At 33.0% G+C, this 16,653-nt stretch overlaps 1 protein-coding gene across 2 annotated transcripts; it reads right to left on the reverse strand.

The window, feature by feature from the left end:
* Positions 1-13,598: 13,598 nt before the first annotated feature.
* On the reverse strand, positions 13,599-16,256 carry LOC129896860 (flavonol sulfotransferase-like). Of its 2 annotated transcripts, none has more exons than XM_055972842.1 (2): positions 16,058-16,256; positions 13,599-14,959 (listed from the first exon to the last, which is right to left on the reverse strand). In XM_055972842.1, the coding sequence occupies exon 2, from the start codon at positions 14,863-14,865 to the stop codon at positions 13,867-13,869; it is 999 nt and encodes a 332-aa protein (XP_055828817.1). In that variant the 5' UTR covers positions 14,866-14,959; positions 16,058-16,256; the 3' UTR covers positions 13,599-13,866. The 2 variants fall into 2 exon arrangements, with proteins under 2 accessions (XP_055828817.1, XP_055828816.1); XM_055972841.1 differs by having other exon boundaries at positions 13,599-14,975.
* Positions 16,257-16,653: the final 397 nt, after the last annotated feature.

Genomic DNA, 16,653 nt, shown 5'->3' on the forward strand with positions numbered 1-16,653 from the left:
AAGCTAAATGAAAGAAGTAAAGTAGTTGGTGGAATTTGAACCTTGAACACAAAGATGCAATGAAAGGGCCTTTACCATTGAGCTACATTTTATTTATTATTTTGGGAGTTCAAAATTAATATATCTACGTAAATATGAAAATCTATATTATATATACAGTGTTATTTTTGCCGAGGGGTTCGAGTAAACCCCCTCCTGCCCCCTAGATCCGTACTGCTACTTGTTTTATCAATAGCAAACGTAACAAAAATAATGATATTTATGCATACCCAATATAAACTCAAGAAGTTAGAGGCGTATTGCATACTTTACACTAATAAAAACACTATAATATGATCATTTTACGTAATTATATCATTCAAGATATAGAACACAAAATAGACATTTTAATACCAAATAAATTTCACAAGGCATTTTCTAAAAATTTAATGAAAATATCCAATAAAAAACGATCAAAAAGCTAATTTCTAGTATGTTCCAGCTCTATCTGTTTACTTTTGGTCTTTGATTTGGCCCTCGGTAACTTTTGAACATTGGTGATTAATAATATTGTTAGTGTTAGTTATCAAAAATAAAAATTGCTCTATTATTTGAAAAAAGAAATCTCCGAAATGAAATTGAAGAAAATCCAAAAAAAATAGCAAAATCAATAATGGAGAGTTATGAATCAAAGAATTTCACACAAAATATAATTGAAACACACGATTAACCTGATAAGAACTATAGGGAGAGACAAATAAAAACAAATTAAGAGAGATGAAGATGAATATCAGGTTTTTGGGAAAATTATGAGGAGAGAGAGTGAAGAATTTCTTTTCCTTTTTAAAAATTGGAAGACATGCTCATGATTCCCTAAAATGTAATATGATGCTAATTAATAGCCATAATTTTCGAAAAGAAAAACTAAATCAAACCGCTTCTCTCTCTTAAAATACAGTAAATACAAGATAAAATAAATAAAAATTACTCTCATTCAAAATATTTTTAATATGTTAGGATTTGTAATTAAAATCTTATTTTAATAATTTACTGATGTTAGGACATAACATAGTGGATGTTCCACTTTCATTAATGGAACCCATTAAATGACAAATTGTCATTTCTCTCTTACCTATCATCTCATTTTTTTTGGCTATAAATAACCTTGAAAATCAGAGAATGAATATACACAGCTACGCAGAATCCTCTTAACTCTCTCTCTTTCTCTTATTATCTCTCTTTCTTATTAATTTGCTAAGTTTAGTTTATTTTATAACACGTTATAAGCACGAGTCTCCATCAGTTTGAGCTATTTTTAAAAAGTAACAAAAGGGTAAGAATTTTTATTTTTTAAAAATGTCTAATATTTCTAAACTTGAATTTGTTGCTCTTGATATATCTGAAAAAGGTTACTCATTATGGGCATTAGATGCCGAAATACACCTAGAATCGATGGCTCTGGCAGACACAATCAAAGATGACAATAGGACATCTAGTCAAGACCGTGTCAAAGCCATGATATTTTTCCGCCACCATCTTGACGAGAGGTTAAAATTACAGTACCTCATATTCAAACTGTGGAAGAATTTAAAAGAAAGATATGACCACCTGAAGTTGGTCATCCTTTCACATGCACATCATGATTGGCTAAATCTGAGATTAATGGATTTAAAAAATATAACTAAATATAATTTTGTCTTGTTTAAAATTATAGCTTAGTTAAATTTATGCGGAGAAGAAATCACTGAGCAAGACAAACTTAAAAAAAATATACTCCACATTTTCATCCGCGAATATGCTCCTGCAACAGCAATATCACTAAAAGAGTTTTAAAAAATATTATGAATTACTTTCTCATCTTTTTATTGTTGAACCCCATAACGAACTGTTAATGAAAAATTATGATAGTCGGTCCGTTGGTTCTTTGCCACTTTCTGAAATGAATCCGACAAACTATAACCAACGAGAAAGAGGTATGGCCCCAGTCGTGGTCATGGTAGTGGTCGAAAAAAAATTATAATCATGATGTTCGGCTGGCACAGAGAAATAATCAGCATTAGAAAAAGAAGAGTGAAAAGCAAGAAGTTATACTAAAGAAAAATTCAGAAAGTATACGTCATAGATGTGGAGGTATGGGGCACTGATCACGGATCTGCCGGTCATCAAAATGTCTAGTTCAGCTATATAAGGCATCCTTAAAGAGGGCAAAAAATAATCCAGAGACAATCTTTATCTCTGAAGATAATATTGAGCCTATGCGTCTGGATGTAGCTGATTTCTTTAATTTTTTAGAAGAAAATATAAATATTGATAAGCCTAATAATATTTAAATAATTTTCTTTTTATTTGTATGTACTAAAACATATGTTTATATTTTTCTACTTTATGTAAATAAATAAAATTTGTATAATGAGCCATATTTTAATTATAATGTTTACTTTATTATTTTTTTGAAGAAAAATATAGATATGCCTCAAATTTTATTTGGATCAATGATCAATCACGAGGATATTTGTGCAATTGATAGTGGAACAACTCATGCCATTTTTAAAGACGAAAAATAGTTTTCCTACTTGATTAGAAGAAAAGCAAATGTTACTATAATATATGAGTTTTTTTGTGCAAAAACGAGATGAGATAAATGAAATTGTAAGATACAAGGCACGCCTTGTTGCACAAGGATTCTCTCAAAAACCCGGGGTCAACTATGAAGAAACATATTTACCTGTTATGGATGGAATAACTTTTCGATACCTCATCAATCTAGCTGTACATAAAAATTTTGAAATACATCTAAAGGATGTAGTTATAGCTTACCTATATGGTTCACTTGATAATGAAATTTACATGAAAATCCCAGAAGGATTAAAATTGCCTGAAGCATGTACTAAGTCTCGAGAGATGTACTCAATCAAATTGCAAAGATCATTATATGGTCTGACACAATCAGGGTGTATGTGGTATAATTGCCTTAGTGAATACTTGATAAATAAAGGTTATATAAATGATGTCATTTGTCCATGTGTTTTTATTAAGAAAACGAAATCAGAGTTTGTTATACTTGCCATTTATGTTGATGACATAAATCTCACTGGAACCCCTAAAGAGGTCCAAAAGGCGATTGAATATCTAAAGAAAGAATTTGAGATGAAAGACCTTAGAAAGACAAAACTTTGTCTAGATCTGCAAATTGAACATTTAGCAGACGGGGTCTTTATCCACCAATCTGCTTATACTGAGAAAATCTTAAAACAATTTTACATGGACAAAGCACATCCATTAAGTACTCCAATAGTTGTTCGATCACTTGAGGTGGAAAAAGATCTATTTCAACCTCCAGAAGAGAATGAAGAACTTCTTGGTCCTAAAGTACCATATTCAATGCTATTGGTGCACTGATGTATCTTGTTAACCCAACCAGACCTGATATAACATTTTTTGATAATTTGCTGGCAAGTTTATAGTTTATCCCCAATGCGAAGACATTGAAACGGTATCAAGCATATTTTGAGATACCTAAAGGGTACCATTGATATGAGTTTGTTTTATACTGACAAAGGTTATGCAAACCTTATTGGTTATGCAGATGCAGGTTATTTATTAGACCTACATAAATCTCGATCTCAAATAGGCTATCTATTTACATACGGAGGAACTACTATATCGTGGCAATTTATAAAGCGGTCTATTGTTGCTACTTCTTCAAATCATGCTGAAATAATAGCAATTCATGAATCAAGTAGAGAATGCGTGTGGTTGAGATTGATGATACAGTTCATCAAAGAAAGATGCGACCCGGAAAATGATGTCAAAGTACCCACAGTTATATTTGAAGACAATGTCGCGTGCATAGCTCAATTGAAAGGTGACTTCATAAAAGGAGACAAAATGAAACATATTTCACCAAAATTATTCTTCACACATGATCTCCAACAGAATGGTGATATTGATGTACAACAAGTTCGTTCGAGTGATAATCTTGTAGGTTTATTCACAAAGGCAATACCAACATTAACTTTTGAGACACTAAGATATAAGATAAGAATACGTTATCTCCAAAATATCAAATGAAGTTTTCATTATAAGGAGTAAAATACGCGTTGTACTCTTTTTCCCTTAACCAAGATTTTGTCCCACTAGATTTTTCTGGTAAGGGTTTTAATGAGGCAGCACTCAAGGCGTATTATCAGATATGTATACTCTTTTCCACTAGGTTTTTACTAATAAGGTTTTAACGAGGCACAAAATATATGGGTGTTCAGGATAACTATGTATATTGTTTCTTGTAAAAATTTTAATGAGGCACATTATAAGTGGACATCCAAGGGGGAATGTTAAGACAAAACATAGTGGATGTTCCATTTTCATTAGTGGAACCCACTAAATGGCAAATTGTCATTTCTCTCTTACCTATCATCTGATTTCCTTAGCTATAAATAGCCTTGGAAATCAGAGAATATATATACACAGATATGTAGAATCCTCTTAACTCTCTCTCTTTCTCCTATTATCTCTCCTTTTTATTAATTTTGTAAGTTTAGTTTGTTTTATAACAACTGAAACTTTAATGGCTTTTTCAAAAATTTAGCATTCTCTCAATTGCTTGAAGCTAGATTTTTTATCTGAATTTCTAAGCTAATACACATATATTAAGAAAATCATTTAAGGACAAAATTTGAACAATATTTTTCTATATTACCCTTTTGTTTATTCCTAAGCCATTACTCAAAAAAGTTTGTATTTTACCTATAATAATTACTACTATTATTAATAGAAGTTAAGAAGTCCATTTGATTCCCAATGTAAGCATCAAGCTTCTGATTTTAAAGCAAAATTTAAATTTGACTCTTATTTTTCTGGTGAAAATTTTGTACTTGGAGATAAATTTTTAAAAAGAAAATTTTAAAACAATGCTTTGCAAATTCAATCAAAAATATTCTACTTAAAAAGTTAAAACAAAAATTAACATGGAGCCAAAATTTTAAATATTAAATTCCCTCCAATATTTATCCTATAAAAAAAATTAATTTCCTTAATGTGGAATTAAACATGGATACAATACAACTTGATCTTTATATTCCATTTGAATGTGATACTAATGAACTTCCTAACCTTAATGTATCAACAAATAACAACGATGATGAACATACAATTCCTGACTTGAACATGGATACACAACTTGATGTCGCATTGCAAGAATCACAGGAAGAGTCAAATCTAAATGGTGGTAAATAAGTTTTATCACTCCTATCTATTTTCAATATGCTAAAATAGTTTACTTCTAATAATGTGATCATTGCTTGAAAAGTGGACTTGATTGTTTTTGCTCTGTTTGTCTTTTTTCTTTTTGATTAATAGCTTAACTTTTTTTTCCTTTTGTTTAAGTAGATGCAATTGAAGAGCTATCCCAGCCATTAGGAAGTGTTAAAATGTTGAGCAATTTTACACGTACTGCAATATATGAAATGTTGCTGCGAAAAAGTGTTGATGGAAAACTTAAAAGAGGAGTGACGAAGATGGTGGCATCACATTTTTCAACTTCTATCCAAACAATTCAGCACATTTGGAGACAATAAAACTATGGTGAAGGCGCTCCTAGCAGTATATATAGTAGAAAAGTGAAGAATTGTGGTCGTAAGAGAATTGATATGGATGACAATATCTTTCCCCAAATTTCTTTACGGAAGCGGACGACTCTATAATCACTAGCTTGTGCCATGAATATGAGTCGTACCACTTTGTTTAGGCGTTTAAAGTCGGGAGATATACGAAGACATTCTAATGCCATAAAGCCTTATTTGAAAGATGAAAACAAAATAAGTCGATTGCAATTTTGCATATCTATGCTTGATGGTGGTAGCATACCACATGATCCAGTTTTCACTTTCATGTATAATGTGGTCCATATCGACGAGAAGAGATTTTATATGACCAAAAAAATTGAGATATATTATTTATTGTCGGATGAAGAAGATCCAATACGTACTACTAAGAGCAAAAATTTCATCGAGAAAGTTACGTTTTTAGTTGCTGTAGCTTGTCCTAGATTTGATGGACATGCAATAGAAACATTCTCCGAAAAAATTGGGATGTTCTCATTTGTGAAACAAAAACGAGTTAGAAGAGCTAGTGTAAATAGAGTTGCAGGCTAGACAAAATCAATAACTTCAATAACCAAAGAAGTTTCACGATCATACTTGATCGAGAAAGTTCCTCCTGCTATCAAGGCAAAATGGCCGAGAGGAGATTCAAATTCTCCAATATTCATACAACAAGATAATGCACAAACACATGTTCAACCTAATGATGAAGAATTTTTCCGAGCAGCCACACAAGATGGATTCGATATCCTCTTGATGTGTTAACCACCTAATTCTTCGGATTTAAATGTATTAGACCTTGGATATTTCAGAGCTATTCAATCTCTACAGCAAAAGGAGAGTCCTAAAGGTATTGACGATCTTGTCAAAGCAGTTACAAAATCATATGAAGATTTTTCAAAAGAAAAGTCTAATTATATTTTTCTAATGCTGCAATCCTGTATGATCGAGATCATGCGAGCAAAAGGTTCACATAATTACAAGATTCAACATCTTAGTAAAGCTATGCTAGCAAGGAAAGATCAACTTCCGACGCAACTTAAATGTGATCTTGAATTAGTACAAGAAACTCTCAATTATTTAGTTTAAGTTTTATTTTTAATTTTTATAATGATGTTTTGGATTAAACTTGATCACTGTTTTGGTGTTGAAATTTTTATGATTGTATGAACAAAGAAAATAGTGTTATGGCATATGGTAATTTTATAAGTGTTTCGGAATGCTAATTTAATGGCACTAACAGAGAAAATAGAGCCCAAATTTGTAAGTTACAGACTTCTATTCATTCAGTAACAAAAATAATTGGACAACGCAAAAAACATCTGAAAATAGGCAGAAAACCTCAAACCAGAGGTAGTCAAACTTGATGGTTACCATCTATGGAGGAGAGTGCTTTAGAGATGATCTATAAGGGAACTCAAGGAGGGAGAGAAAACTAGAAATTTCTTAGAGACAAGTCAAGATGTCAGCCTTATGGTGAATACTCTATATTGATTTATTGTAAGCCTCAACCTCTTACTTGTTCTCCTATGATTTAGTGTTTTTGTATGTGCATGTAAGTTCTCCTTTAAAAAAACTGTACTTGTGTTTTTTTTCTTCTTGTACATAATTTGAAATACTCTGTAATGACCATCTCTTCTTCAGCCTTTTTTATTAATTTTTTTCTTCAGGCTAGAGAAAAAGAATAGTCAGATATGTGAACCTTTTTGGAATAATGAAACGTGTCAGCAAGCTAGCTTGTCAATCTCCTTAATCTTCCTAACAGCAGCTTAGGAGACTAACCTTCTTAACTGAGAAACTTAGCAATGTGTTTAATGTTTTAGTCAGTCATATCATTGGATGCTTTATTAATCTTTACGATCATGAATTGAATTGAATCTTTTGCTTATTATGTTGCAATTTTCCAAATTGTTGGCTATGCTCTTATGTCCTTGTTTAATGCCTGTTAAAATTGTTTTGGTAGGATGAGTCTAGACAATTTTTTTTGTTTGTTTTATGCCTTTTAAAGCTGTTTTGGTAGGACAAGTAATTCTCTCATTTCTTGTTTCTTTATGTCTGACATTATCCTGGTATTCATTCCTTTAATACACGGGATGTAGCTTTTTGTGGTACATTTGATAACGTATTTACTGCATTTAGGTACTACAAGCTCGCATACCAGGAACTGTTTTTGTCAAGCGATAGCAATGAAGACAAGCAGTCTGCTACTTCTAATTCGACTACCATCTTGCCACAATATTATCATTTTGGATGGTTTCTTTTCCTTCACTTCGCGAACATGTATTCAGCCGCTTCAAGGACCTTGCGACATGCACAACTGGTTTAGTCTCTGTGCTGGTCAGTTTCTATACCATTTAGTTGATTGCTTGGGTTCTGTCTGATTTATTTTGTTATCTGTGCATGTTGTATTGGGCATGCTGATTATAAATTCTGTACAACGTGTGTGCAATGTTGTAAAGGTGCATTTAAGTCATGAAGCTAGGCGCACTTTAGGTTTGGTGCTTAGCGTCACGTAATTGTTTAGTACAGGCACTAATGTGCTTAAGGTGGAACTCTATGGAAACATCATTTCTTTTCATAATTGATAATTTATGAGGCCAGTGGGTTTATTGTTCATCTGCACATTTTCTTCACCAAAGTGCATACTTCAACTACACTTGGCATTTAAACTAGCTGAGCTTAATAAACCATGGTGCAGGCAATCTTAATAATACATGTGCCTGTCCGCTTCAGAAATTTCAACATCAATGACTCCCCGCGATTTGGTAATTATCTTTTCATATTTTGCATTAAGAGAGTTGGGGTTTTGGTCCAGTACATCTTCAACTTATCTGTGTGGAGATCTGTGATGGTGTTGGCCTTATACTAAAGCTGATTTTCTTACAGTTAAGAAAGGAGGCAAAGTGGATTTGCTTGTTTCATTAAGCAGCATTTATCAGACCTCAATAGATGACTTAAGGGAGACCCACGATAAAGTTAGTAATCTAATAACAGGAAAGTTGAAGAAGAAACCTTGTTTGGCTTCAGAATGCGGGCAGAGAACCTGGACAACATCGACACAGGTTTGTCTCGACATCAGCAATCTCTTGCTTTAGTTAATTGCTTTTTTTCTGAAAGTTAGGATGTTTGGTGCAGATGGTTTGACCTATTTTGAAAATTTACTGGAAGAATCGTCTCTATCGTCAAGTATAAGTAACCTAGAGAAGGATTACAGTGACGCAATTCAGAACAAGGGTGAATTGTGTGAGGGAGTTTTGTCAATGACGAGGATAGCTTCTGGGGTCAGGGAGCTTGTCTGGAGGTGCAGTCGATATGAATGGAATCAAGGTTTGTTCTCAGGATATCCTTATTTTGTTAAAGCCATCATGCAGTAAACTGAACACTCGGTGAAAGCAGTTATGTTTATCTTCTGTTGTGCAGAAGAAATTTGACACAATGGCTTCCCCAACAAAGACAACTCTCTCCTTACTGTTCTCCTGGTGCATCCAATGTTAATAACAATCCAAATTGTGGTTACACAAAGATGGCGGCTACTCCTGTAACCACCGCGATGACAACTGCCAGGTGGCTGCTTACGATCACTTGATATCACAAAGACTCAACGAAGAGAGAAGAGAGAAATATACTCCAGTGGTTCACATGAACCCTCTATTCATTCAATAGAAAGCATGGGTACAAGGCATGGGCTTACACTTCCTGCTGTATTGCAAGAAATATCAGATTCTTCCTGCACATATATTGAACCTTATTCTTTTTCAGTCAAATTATAAAGAAAATGCAAAATGAGGTAACTATGTGCCATTGTCAAACAATGTCAACTCTCCAACAAGATCCTAATATTGGGAGGCATTACCCACCTGATGCCACCATATATATATGTACTAGGAAGGGTTCCCAGCATTTTCTACTTACTGGGTGTCGTTTAACTAAAGAGCTCTTAATCTTTGACATATTTTTCCTTTTTCGAACTGCCACAACTTCCTTTTGTTAGAAAAGCATCTTACTAATATTTTCATTTATTTTTCACTGTTCCTTAAATTATAATCTTCATATTGGTTGTACATAATGATCATCATGTTGACACAGTCCATACTGAATAGTTACAGTCAAAGACTTGGACTACTCGAGATTACAATAAAAAATTTAAACAAGAAATATATGCCAAGCTTCTTAATTGGTATATGCAGTTGTCTATTTCTTATGTAATACAGCAGTTGATGCTCACTTATTATGATTTGCGGAGAGTAAAGAAGTTTGAATGCTCATTTATTATGATGAAAATATTATGAACTTTTTTCACTCATTACATAGTAATGAAAATGCTATTTTATATCATATAAATTTATCGAAATGACTGGTGCTGCTCTTTCATTGCACCAACAGGGTGATAAAGAGAGTGCTAATATCATTTTATGATTAATACCATCGAGGGAGTGTTGAGATTAATATTGACATGTCACAAGGGTAGGTAAGAATAATGTGGCTCAATTTATTTCATAGTACTGCTACTGCAAGCATTTCCCTAATATAAGTAGAATAGATGGAATACTTGAAAGTCGATATTGCCAGTACCGGTAATGTATGTGATATAATAGACAGATCAACTTTAAATTAATTAAAGGCAACAAAGATCGAACCTGTGGTTCGCTTGGTTTGAAGGAACTATTCAAGCTGAAATCGCATTTTGAGAGGTCCAATGTAGAAGAGGCATAAATCACTAATATGGGATAAGTTATTTCATCCATCCATAGTATTTCAAAGTCAACCATTCTCTTTTAAACATAGGGACGAATTTTTTTTTAAAAAAAGTAAATTATTTATATCTAGAAAGTATTAAAAAGAAATATTCATTAGATTGATTGATTTTTGTTGCGTTGAAATGACGTGCTTTAGCTACAACTTTTGATTTTAGAACTTACATTTCTCATCATGTATTAATACAGAGACTCAAAAAAAATATTTTTTCTGGCACTTCACTTTACAAGATTAACCCATCAATTAATAATCCACATCGAATCAAGAAAAGAAACAAAATAACTGTCAATATCAATCTAATCCCTTATATATGTTCATCAGTTCATTGTTTGATCTAGGCATTGTTCTGCTTAGTTTTCTATTCTTTGTGGGGAAAGAAACTGTAGACTAGAAAGCCAAGGAGTTCAAAATTATCTCTAAAGTTAACGTCTATCGATCACATTAATAGACCATCTTGGTTGATTGCAGGTGATTTTAATACTAATAACTAAATAAAAATTAGGGGACTCAAAAAGTTTTCTATAATTATGCCAGGAAAGCATCCCCACTTCTTCACAGGATAGCATAACCAGCAACATGCTGAAATAGAACCATCTTTATATGTATGTCAGCGTCACAACTTGTGCAATTTAACAGTCAATCTGTGTCAATATTTTAAGATACCTTTACCCACGCTAATAGTTTTATGCTTACATTGAAGAATACATTTGACTGAAGTAAAAACAAACTTCAAAGCTTATGAAATTTTTTGGTTGATAGCTAGGAGTAATATAAGCTTAGAGTAATTCTTATGAAAAAGACGACAAGAAATCATCTTCATCTGCTTTTTTTTTTTAAAATAGTTGCCTGAATCTAAATCAGTTCTAGCTCTTTGGAACATAGGCTATTCTTCCCTTTTTGATAGTTGCCTGAAGGTGAATCAAGTTGTACAGTCCAACACTTCCAATTAAATTGGTAGAAGGCGGGGTAGGTCGTGGTCTTGAAGAGGAATCTTTGTAGATTACTGTGTTTCTCATGGAAAGACTTGGCAATGCAATCCGGAAAGTAGGGCAATTATCTTTTACATTTTTCAATTTGTTGTTTAGCTTCTTACTAAAAATCTTGTTATTTTATTTAAAAGATAACAAAGAAAATCGACAACAAAATGAAAGCTTTAGACTTCCCAGCTCTCTCAAATTGTTGGGATCTAGTTATAAGATAGAAAGGTGAATCCTTGGAACGACCAAGGGCATTATTGTCAATCTATAAAAGCTCCTCCATTATTGGAATGTGTTGTAGCTTAAAAAACATGGTCATAAATTAGAAGACGAGAGTTAAGCCCACATTTGCAGACGTATACAAGATTTTTTGACTCTGTGTGGAAACCACGTGGTTATTGTAATTTTGCTCAACTTGAATGACTTTTTCAGAAGTTTAACATTCTCTCATCTGCTTGAAGCTGGATTCTTTTTGTTAATTGACAGATATGCCCTTGATAGTATTATATTATAGGAAAAAAGTTTAAATATGCCAATATTATAGGAAAAAAGTTTAAATATACCAGCGAACTTTGAGATAAGGCTCATTTATGTTATTCGTTAAAAAATTGGCTCATTTATATCATTTTGAGAAAACCTCATCCATGCAATGATCCATCCTTTTCCTTTGGGAAGGCTTATGAGCATATCACTGCCATTTCGATATCTTTCATGTATTCATCATCAAGTTCACGTTGAGAACGTAACATATCCATGGAGGAAGACGAAATTTGATATAACTCTATACCAAACCCAGATTGAGTCACAGCAATCAAAACTCAGTTGTGATCTGAATCAAAATTCTCGTAACTGATATGATTTAAGAATGCAATAAGAAATGTTCAGTCAAAACATTTGTGACCAGAAGGTCCAATAATTTCAGGATCCACAACTAAAAATCTCTACTTTACTCCACCTCAAAAAAAGCTAGCTTATTGAGAAGAATTGTCCAAGTCCATATAAATAGACCACCGATCCATTGTGGGACTGTAACCCAATCTAACAAACCGGGACTTAACTATGAAATGGAACAATTGTCAGACATTCAAAATGCACTCATATATTTTCTACTACTAATTAAAAGCAATTTGGAAAGGATTTAAGGCTATTTTCTCATCAGAAAAAGCAAACTTACTTGTTAATTTTTTAGCAGAACGATCGTGATGTTCACCGGAGAGAGGACACGAAGTTCAGCCGGGAGAGATAGTGGAACAAACAAATGGGCTTCTTCCAATCGGAGAAGTCAACCCAACCCGCACAGTGAAACTATTTTTCTCGTGTTTGAACTTAACCCGTTTGGCCTTCTCTATTGATTTGAAGTTTTAGAAATTTTTGTTTTTAGACATGCAATTTCGATCTTAAAAGTTATACTTCTCTTTGTTGTAATTTTTCCGACATTATTTGATCAGATACGAAGTTTAAAAAATAAGAGAATATCTTATTATGTTTATCAAATTGTTCTTATTAAAATCACTTTGGTGCTGATTTTTATTTAGTGTTTTCAATTTTTTAACTTATAAGTCAATTAAAAATAGTCAATCCAAACACCTTCTTAATTAATTTTTAATAAATAGTTAAAAGTCACATAAATAATTGTTATTCAAATTTTAGTGATACACTATAAAAAAATTAAGGTAATTAAGGTAAGTCGCTGAAAGCTCAACGACTTACTTAAAAAAAATTAAATAGATAAACCGACATTTGGCCATTAGTTAAACTTAGGACAACTCTCTCGAAGCCCAACGATTTATCCATTTTGATTAAATAAAAATATAAGTGGCCCTTTGTGCATTTTAATTTTTTAAAAAATAATTAACTCTTTTGACTCCGAATTTCTTTTTTTCCCTATTATATTTTTTTTTTAATGGAGATAGTGTCTTTATCCATCCTTTAAAAGCTTTTTCCTTTCTTGAATTGCACTCCATCATATGATGAGAAGAATTTCGTTAGTCCTAACTAACCTTTTCCCATCCCGAGTCTCGCGCAAAGTAAGCACTTGACAAACTTGTAATTCAGTTAACTTTTACTTTATCACTTTTAACATATCAATAAAAAAAATTATTTTACTCTCCACATTAATTACTCACTCTAGATCATTTCTAATATCTAAGACTATACGACAATTAATATGAGTATTGTGGTAATATAATCATATTAATCATTTTTTTAAAAGACTTGCAAAATCCAAAATGAACAAATAAAAGTGAACTAAAAGAGTAATAGTTAATGAACCACAACAAGAGCACAATAACCAAATAACTAAGGTTCATGTACCAAAATCTCATCAAGTCATTCATTTTTGTTACTACAATTAATGTGTGAAGTTATTTTTTGGGAATGAAAGTCCAACGGGATAAAATCACTTGACAATTACACCAACCGAAGAATAATTACATTTGCATATGTTTTGATTAACAATACATGCTTCGGGACTATACATAGAGTAGAGACAGTAGATCACTAACGTACATATGCCTTGGTGCTATAGGGTATTGCATCGACAAGCAAACTTCCCATCAAACTAATCCACAGAGTTTCTGCCTAGTGATTTCATCCAACTGTTCAGCCATCTCTTGCGTCAGATGGTTTCTCCAATCTCCAACTTGACCTTTCCTCAAGAAATTTCGGTTCTCAACAGCAAGTTGTGGACTGAAATGTTGCACTCCGGTCTGATTCACTTCCAAACTACTCATATTCTCAAAGCTACAAAGCCTTACAATCCCCTGCACAACCTCTTCTCTCTCTTCTTCTAAGCAAAATGGCTTATCCAAGAACTTGGCCAATTGGGTAAGACAAACAACGGGGTCTTTCTTCATGTCCTCGTAAGTCAAGAAAAGTACCTTGTCTGGATTTTCCAAGCTTGCCTTCCAATAATCCGAGACATGATCCCAAAAGGATCCATAATGTGATACCCCTTTGCAAAACAGATCAAACGCATCTTCGATTGGAAAAGAAGGTAGTTCTTTGAGTCTTATCTTTTTCATATAATGCCAATTTGAAACGAGAACATCCTTGGCCTCGCGAAAAACATACACAATTTTGCAACCAGAAGACATTACTGATGCTGGTAACAAAGAGTAAGGAATGTGGGTTGCAAAAAGGCAACGTGGTGAAAACGAAATTCGATAATCTTGGTAGGAAGTTTCATCTTGTATGATGGCTTCCAAGAAGGGAATGCATTCATGGGGGCCCTTGGTAAGTAAAGGATGGGAAGAGAAATCGAATCGATCACGATTCATGAGGGAAAAGATAAGGGCCTTGAACCATGTTGTTCCTGATTTTGGTGAAGTAGATAGAAGAATATCTGTGGGTTGAGCTTTGAAGCATTGTTTTGCCCTCTTAACTCCTTTAATAGCTGCCGGAGTAAACCAAAAGGACTTGTATTGGTAAAGATACTCAGTCATCCAACCTTTTTCTTTGGAAAGGGTTATGAGAATATCACTCTCATTTTGTTCATCTTTATCATATTCATCATCAAGTTCACGTTGAGAACAGTGGGAACGCGACATGTCCATGGACGAGGTTGGAATTTGATAAACTATAGACCAAATTCGTTTTCACCAGCTCGAGCCAGAGCTGAACCCTACTCATCAACAAAAGCTTGTCCCCCTAAGTTGTAAGAAAACTGTAGGAATGATCAGAATGGCTTAATCTTTTTTTGTTCAAGTAATCAAAAACTCAGTTGTGATTTGTGATCAAAAGCAACATTTTCATAATAGAGATATGGTTTAATACTTCCAATACTATTACTTTAACTTAGATATAGCTATTAAACAATGTAGCACTGTGTACTATTTTCCAATATCCTTGCAGCATTCCCCCCCCCCCCCTAATGGTTAGCACAGCATAAGTTAATCATTAGGACAACTCGAGAAAATTCCTCTTTCTATGTCCACAAATCCGCACTAGCAGTCTAGTAGACAAAAGGAGTGTCCAGTGAAAATATTAGCAATTGTAACAAAACTATCTTGAAGGCTATGTTGTTCAGAATCTGACGCTCGAGTGTCTAATTCATCAAAAAATGCATCACTTTTGAAGGATTTGAGCAACATAACTGTACAATTTCAGGATCCAATACTAGAAGGTAAGAATTTACTTGTATTCTATGAAATGCGAAAAAGTGTCAGGCAAACATCACTGATATTCTCTACTTGTAACTAAAAAACAATTGGGAAAAGGCTTTAATTGAGGGATTTTGGAATATCGGAGCAGCAGACGAGGAATTGTTGGCAAGAAGCCATCTCTGAAGAAGAATCTACAGCTTCAAGAAGATGAAGAGAAAAACAAAGAAGAAAGAGAAGACATTGAACCGACAGAGACATAGAAGTCTCCAGGAGAAGAAGAGAAGATATTTATGTGTCCAAATAATGTACAGGTTGCATCACAGCCATTGATTTCCCATATTACATCACAACAATTGATGTTCAAGATAACATCACAACCATTGAAAGCAATCTTGATGGATCAAATCTGAACCATATATCTCAATATACAACACCTGTACATAAAAACAAATTTAGTTAGTTTGTTATTTTTTCAGCCAATGAGAATAGCACAAATATGTAGGATTTTTGTTTTCTTTAATAGATTATTAGTTAGGTATTTGTATATAAGATGGGTAGATACAATATTGATGAATATACAGAAAATTCCCAAATTTCGTGTCTCTTCAATTTTGATTTCCTTCAGGAATCGAAGGGAACTTACTTGATTTATTGCGGTGAGATCGTGAATTTCGCCGGAGAAACAGAGAGGACGTGGAACGCCGGTAGAGATTGTGGAAGAACAAATGGGATTTTCACTTCCAGTCCTTCAAATTTAGAAAAATGACTTTGAAAGTAAGAAAGAAGATAAATTGCTCGACATTTCAAGTTTACTGTCTATTCACACTCATTCAATCCCCCACCCCTTGATCATTACTGCGAGTCATATTTTGGTGAAAATTTATACTATTTATATCTATATGATTAAGTAATTTTTTATGTATAAATAGTAGATATCGAACCATCTTTGGCTAATTTATGTGTCTATTTCTTTAAATTTTAAATTCTTTATTGAAAATTCTAGCTCCGTCACTAATCATCACATCCCCGCCAGCTTAGAACCCTCACTTTTCATCAGCCTTCGTAGTATTTTATTTGATAACATATAAATATTTTTAAAATAATATTTTTTTTCATACTTATCAAACCTAAAAAATTAAATTAAAAAACTCACTTATTTTTAAGAAAAACATTTTCTGTGAACAACATTTTCCTTTGTACCAAACACACACTTTGTCTTACACAAATTCTATCATATAC

Source organism: Solanum dulcamara, chromosome 7, assembly GCF_947179165.1.
Source record: "Solanum dulcamara chromosome 7, daSolDulc1.2, whole genome shotgun sequence".
Lineage (NCBI taxonomy): Eukaryota > Viridiplantae > Streptophyta > Magnoliopsida > Solanales > Solanaceae > Solanum > Solanum dulcamara.

What these genes read in the sequence shown, in the direction of transcription:
- LOC129896860 (XM_055972842.1), bottom strand. Translation starts at nt 14,865, where the DNA reads ATGGACATGTCGCGTTCCCACTGTTCTCAACGTGAACTTGATGATGAA.